This window comes from Hipposideros armiger, unplaced genomic scaffold, assembly GCF_001890085.2.
Source record: "Hipposideros armiger isolate ML-2016 unplaced genomic scaffold, ASM189008v1 scaffold_576, whole genome shotgun sequence".
NCBI classification, from domain to species: Eukaryota; Metazoa; Chordata; class Mammalia; order Chiroptera; family Hipposideridae; genus Hipposideros; species Hipposideros armiger.
The window spans coordinates 1,066,845-1,072,617 of NW_017731926.1; the positions used below are offsets into that span (position 1 = coordinate 1,066,845).

The 5,773-nt window shown below is 38.2% G+C and overlaps 1 protein-coding gene across 7 annotated transcripts in view; it reads left to right on the forward strand.

The window, feature by feature from the left end:
- The window catches only part of WDFY3 (WD repeat and FYVE domain containing 3), a 240,176-nt gene that overhangs the window by 72,562 nt on the left and 161,841 nt on the right, over positions 1–5,773 (forward strand). For all 7 annotated transcript variants that reach the window (XM_019624066.1, XM_019624070.1, XM_019624068.1 and 4 more), the window contains exon 2: positions 2,332–2,542. In XM_019624066.1, the coding sequence (XP_019479611.1) occupies positions 2,363–2,542 (180 nt within the window). In that variant the 5' untranslated portion in view covers positions 2,332–2,362. The remainder of the gene's footprint in view (positions 1–2,331; positions 2,543–5,773) is intronic.

The window sequence follows — 5,773 nt, forward strand, 5'->3', positions numbered from 1 at the left end:
TCGTTTCAGGTATAGAAAACAATGTAATAGTTATACATTTACACCCCTCACAAAGTAATAACCCCCCTCCTTGAATCTACCACCCCTCTAATATTGTATATAGCTGTTACAATTCCATTAACTATTCCCTATGTTGTACTCCATATCCTGTGACTATATGTATGTATATATATACATACATACATACATATATATATATATATATATAAAATTATAGTTAACATTTATTATTATCTTGGGGTTTCACTTAAAGGTAGAATCAGTCTTATTACCCGCCCACTTGGTTTAACTTGGAATGAGGAACAAAGAAAATGGTCTGAATGGGCTTTAAAGTTCTATAGATACAGAGTGATACTTGACTTTTTTTTTTTTTTGACAGATACCTTTGAAAGCTAAGACTCTCCTAAAGTATTGGCGGGTCATGAATCCCCTAAATCCTACCCGCAGACCCTAGATCAGCAGTTCTCAACCTGTCGCACGACCCTTTCACAGGGGTCGCCTAAGACCATCAGAAAACAAAGATATTTACATTATGATTCATAACAGTAGCAAAAGTACAGTTATAGAGTAGTGACAAAAATAATTTTTTGGTTGGGGGTCACCACAACATGAGGAACTGTATTAAGGGGTCGCGGCATTAGAAAGGTTGAGAACCGCTGCCTAGATTATGAACTCTAGCTATAGGCTAAGGGAAAAGAGCAGAGCTATGCATAATCTAAAATGTTAGCTAATTTACATATTATAATTCACTTCAAATTTGTTTTTTGTTCTGGGGATTTCTAAGACAGCACATAGTAGGCTATTGGAATATATTTGTTGAAATCTTTATATTTGGAGGGCTCATCTATTTTCCAAGAACAGTTTTGAACTGGACTAACTTTTGTTTGTCATTTTGTAGTAGAGGTTCTCCTTGGCCCTTTGCCTGTGTGTCTAAGCACTCTTCCCTGATTGGACCCCTTAGGGCGTATTAAGTGCTCTTTGCACAGCAGTCACTCACACAGACAAAGCCATTGGCAGAGCTCTGAGCAGAGTGTGTCTTTCTGCTCCTTACCTATGATGAGTCACATCATGGCCTCCTGTTGCAGCCGAGCTACTGCTTAAGCATATGTCCGAAGCCAAATATGGAATTCACTCAAAATTCTCCAAGACGAGCATGTTTAAGATGCTAGTTCTTCTTACAGTTTTAAAAAATCAATAGACAGATGTTTAGTAAATAAAGCTCTAGCCTTGCAGTAGTCTGTCATTTCTTAAGAAATGGCCTACTGGCTTATGTGGTGATGCAGCAAAATGAAAATCTTCAAGTTATTCCTGCTTTTCTACGGATTAAAAGGCCAATTGCCTTTCATCCAGATTCCTTATATCCATCATGTCCTCTCCGCCTTCCTGATTCCTCTTGTAAGATATCCTGTTTTTCTGTCTGAAATGAGCTAATTGCTGGCACAGTTAGTGGTGGCTGAAAAGGGCTGATGATGCTTTCTGAAGGCTTAGTATTATTGATTCTGGTATATGTTCTGACCAGTGGTTTGTTTGTTTATTTCTTAACTGCAGCTCTAGCTAGGGATACATTTTACTTACGATGCAGTGCACACAAATACCCCCTTAGCTAGAGTAAGTTTCATGAAATAATAATCACCCTTACTATATGTGTTCCACTATCTTCTGTTTCATTTTTAAATGCTCACCATGATCTACTGAATGAATTAACACAACCTACCAAAGGGTTTCAAACCATAGTTTGAAAAAGTGGTCTTCAGTTACATAATTTTTAATTATGATTTGTAAAATATGTTGGGATATCATTTTATTTAATTTGCATGTTTTCAAACTATAACAAAGTAAACTATTTAGCAGGTACCAAAGTGTAATCCTTCATCTAGAAAAAAAATAATTAAGCATAGAAAACTTTGTGGGTTTTTTTTGTTTTGTTTTTTTGGGGGGTATTTTGAGATAAGGGTGAACTTTCTGTTCTTTCATTCTTTTTACACATGCTCAGCTATTAAGCAACATATTAAGAGTAAGATCTGTGATCCATTTAGTTGTTGAATTTGATATGACTAACTTAATTGGAAAAGTTTGTTACTTGTCCAGTTACTGTTTTACATTTTATGCAAATTGTGTCAAAGCTAGGATAATTGAGTGCTATGATTATAATTTGCCTTTTAGGGAGATGTATCACAATTAGCTTTGCCTTTCTACCTTTTTAAAGAGGTAGAAAAAATATTTTAATCAGAATTTTCTAGTTTTCAGACTTTTTATAAGCTCTTTATGCATGCTTGACCTAGTGAAAATGAAGGCATTTTTGACTGTTTGTGTATGCTCATCTTTCTACAGAATTAGAAGTGTTTATCACCAACCCGCCAAGATGAACATGGTGAAGAGGATCATGGGGCGGCCGAGGCAGGAGGAGTGCAGCCCGCAAGACAACGCCTTAGGACTCATGCACCTCCGCCGGCTTTTCACCGAGCTGTGCCATCCGCCTCGGCACATGACGCAGAAGGAGCAGGAAGAGAAGCTGTACATGATGCTGCCGGTGTTCAACAGGGTACGTCCGGCGGCCGAGCACGTGCCTGCGGGCTGGGCGGTGCGCAGGGAAAGAAATGACAGAATTTGTTTTTAAGAAGCTTGATGCTTTCATTCCTTCCTTTCAGTTTGCTCTAAAATAATATGACGTGATATGAGAGCTGGTCAAAATGAACTCCCCTTAGTTCTAACAGGTAAAAGGAAAACCGTGAGCATTTAATAAAATGCTCCTCTAATGGTCGAGTTTTGGAAGAGGTATAGATTGTAAATTATCACTTGTTATTTTCATTATTTTTTGAGGTGATGGTTTATCGCACCGAGTGGTGCAGTTGCCCAAGTGCTTTTGTATACTTCAAAGAATCCTCTCAGTTTGCTTTGTTGTTCAGCAGGTTTTCCATCAGAGAGAGTAAACAGCGTTAATGTTTTATTTTATCAAGTTGATTACATGTAGCAATCTTGGTGGGGACTTTTAAAATGATTTTTAGGTTATCAAAGGTATACAAGTACATAGCTTAAAAAGTCAAGCAGTTCCGCAGGCTAATAGGTGCCCTACTCCTCTCCACCGCTAATTACTGCTGCTACTTTTTCAGCTTGTAAATAACACACTTTTACTGCTTGTTTCTTGATTATTCAGTTTTAATTGACTTCCTACTGAGATGCATGAGAATTGGCTTTTTTATTTTCCATGCCTCCAAACCGTAATATACACGCGCTCACTGGTATGTGCTGCCTCCTTATCCTTCCGCACAGTTATACCATTTGTTTACACAACATTGAGTGTTTACTCTTTACTGACCATGGTGTAAATATTACTCACAGATGGACCTTATGGTGTATACCACCATTATTTTTCCACTCTTGTAGAACTTGTTTTCCCCGGACTTCATAACGTAACTGCCACAACCTGTCTTTCTCTACACGTCTCTCTTCTCTGCCCACTCCCGTCTCTCTTTCTCTTCCTCTCGTCTCTCCCTTCCCCTGTTGCTCTCCCTATTTTTCTCTCCCTGTCCTCCTCCTCTCTCTGTTTCCCCTTCCCTTCCTGGTTCTGTCTCTTTTTCCCCTCGCTGCCTCTCTTTCCATCTCTGTCCGTGCTTTCATCTCTCTACCCTACCTGTCTTTCTCTCTCTTCCTTTCATCTGTCTATCTCTCTTTCTCTCTCCCCTCCAACTCCCTCTCTCCGTGTCATTCTCTGTTCCGTTTCTCTCTCGCTGTCGCTGTCTCCTCCCTACCTTTCTCTCCCCTTTGCCTCTCCCTCTCTCTCTTGAATCGGTCTCTCTCCCCTGACTATGTCTTTCTCTTTACCCCTCCCCCCCATCCCTGACTCATTTGACTCTAGTCTCGCTTGGTCTCCATATTGTTTATTCTCTGTTCGTTTTTCAGTCTGAAATTTTCTAAACTCTTCTTTTTCACCTCAGTATTTTGAAATTATACTGAGGTTTCATCATGAACCTTCTTAATCTGAACACTTGTACAGTTCAATCCTGGGGAAATATTTTAAAATAGTTCTTTGTTAATCTCCCCTTTGTCTTTTATGTTCCCTTTTCTTCTAGAACTCAATCAATCATATATTAGCTCTTCTAGATTAACCTTATGCTATCATATTTTAATGTCCTTGAATTCTTTCTTCTTTTATTCTTTTAAAATTGTGCAGTACCTCCTCTCATCCCTTTGAAAATATTAAAATTTTTTCAAAATTTCTTCAGCTTTTTTGCATTGTCATTTGTTTTAAATTACTTCTTTTTGTTTATATATATATATTTTTTCATATTAGAGTAGTCTTCAGCTGTCTGGTGATAATTGTCTATACACTGATACTTTTTTATTTGTGTCAAACAAATAAACATTGTGCCATACTGTCTAATCTTATGAAGCTAAAGTATAATGAGGAAGATAAACATATAATTCTGTTGGGGATGAGATAAGCACACAAACAGATAATACAATAACAAAGAAATATAGTATTAGGGACACTAGAGGGTATTATGACACTCCTGAAAAGAGAGTTGTCTAAAAGTCTGTGGGTATCAGGGAAGGGAAGTCTCCCTCAAGAATGTGATGTGATTCTTGACCTCTAAAAGATAAGCGTTAGCCAGGTTGGAATTAACTGGACTAAATTAACTAAGAAGGTAATCAGAGTAAGAAGTTAAAGTATGAGTCATAGTAAAAGACAGCAAACATTTTAATATGTGCAACATCTATAGGCAGTCCCAGAAATTGAATTTATATCAAGCAGGGGCAAAAAATAAGACTGTCAAGATTGGTAAGAGGTACATCATGACAGGTTTCTATGTCATATTCGTATTGCGCTAATACTTTTGCTTGGAGGCATGCAGAGCTCATAAAGTATTGTGAACAATACAATAAGAGATTAGAAGAGGCCAAGACAAGGCTCGCTCCTAGGTTTCTAATTTGGGAAACACAGTGGATGTTTCCCAATAGCTGAGAAAGGTTTAGGGGATAGATTCAGTTTGGGACATTGAGTCCGAACTACAGAGGGTGCCAAAAAAATGCACACACATTTTAAGAAAGGAAAAAAAACCCTATTAAAATTGTAATACAATGAATTGAAACTAGCATTCATTTGATTAACGCTATCTTTTGAGCAAACATCATACTACATGTTGCTACCGCAATTCAATTCAATTTCATAAAGTAATACATAGATAACGCCCCTTAAAGTGTGTATACATTTTTTTGTCACCCCCAGGATTTGTAAACTTCCCAGGTAGAGGTATTCAATAGGCAATTAGAAGCACAGATGAGGGGATTTGGCCAGACATGTATTTTTGGGACTCACTGGGAAAGGTGGGTATTGAAACTTTGGAAGGCTTTGCTCATGGCTTCATACTGCCACGTGAGAAGAGCAGTAGGCTAAGGAAGAACCCTGGAGAATATGAATGTTTGATGATAGAAGGGGAGCCCATAAAGGATACAGAATAGGTGCCAGTCAATGGCAGTGCAAAAAGAACCAACTGAGGGTGGTTATCGAACTCGAGACGAAAGTTGCAACAAGGAGAGCAGTCAACACTGCCATGTACATAGACCCAGTAATGTGAGAACTGAACAATGGCCATGAGACTTACCAGCTTGGAAGTTACTAGAATGGCAGAGCCAGGAAGCAGTGAGTTGAGTGAATGGGAGATGACAAGAGACCTTAAGTATATACTTGGCTTGTAGAAACTTAAAAGAAAAACGAAAACAAAAGATTGGTGAAGGTGAATTTGGCAATAAAAACGCTCTTGCTTGTATGTTT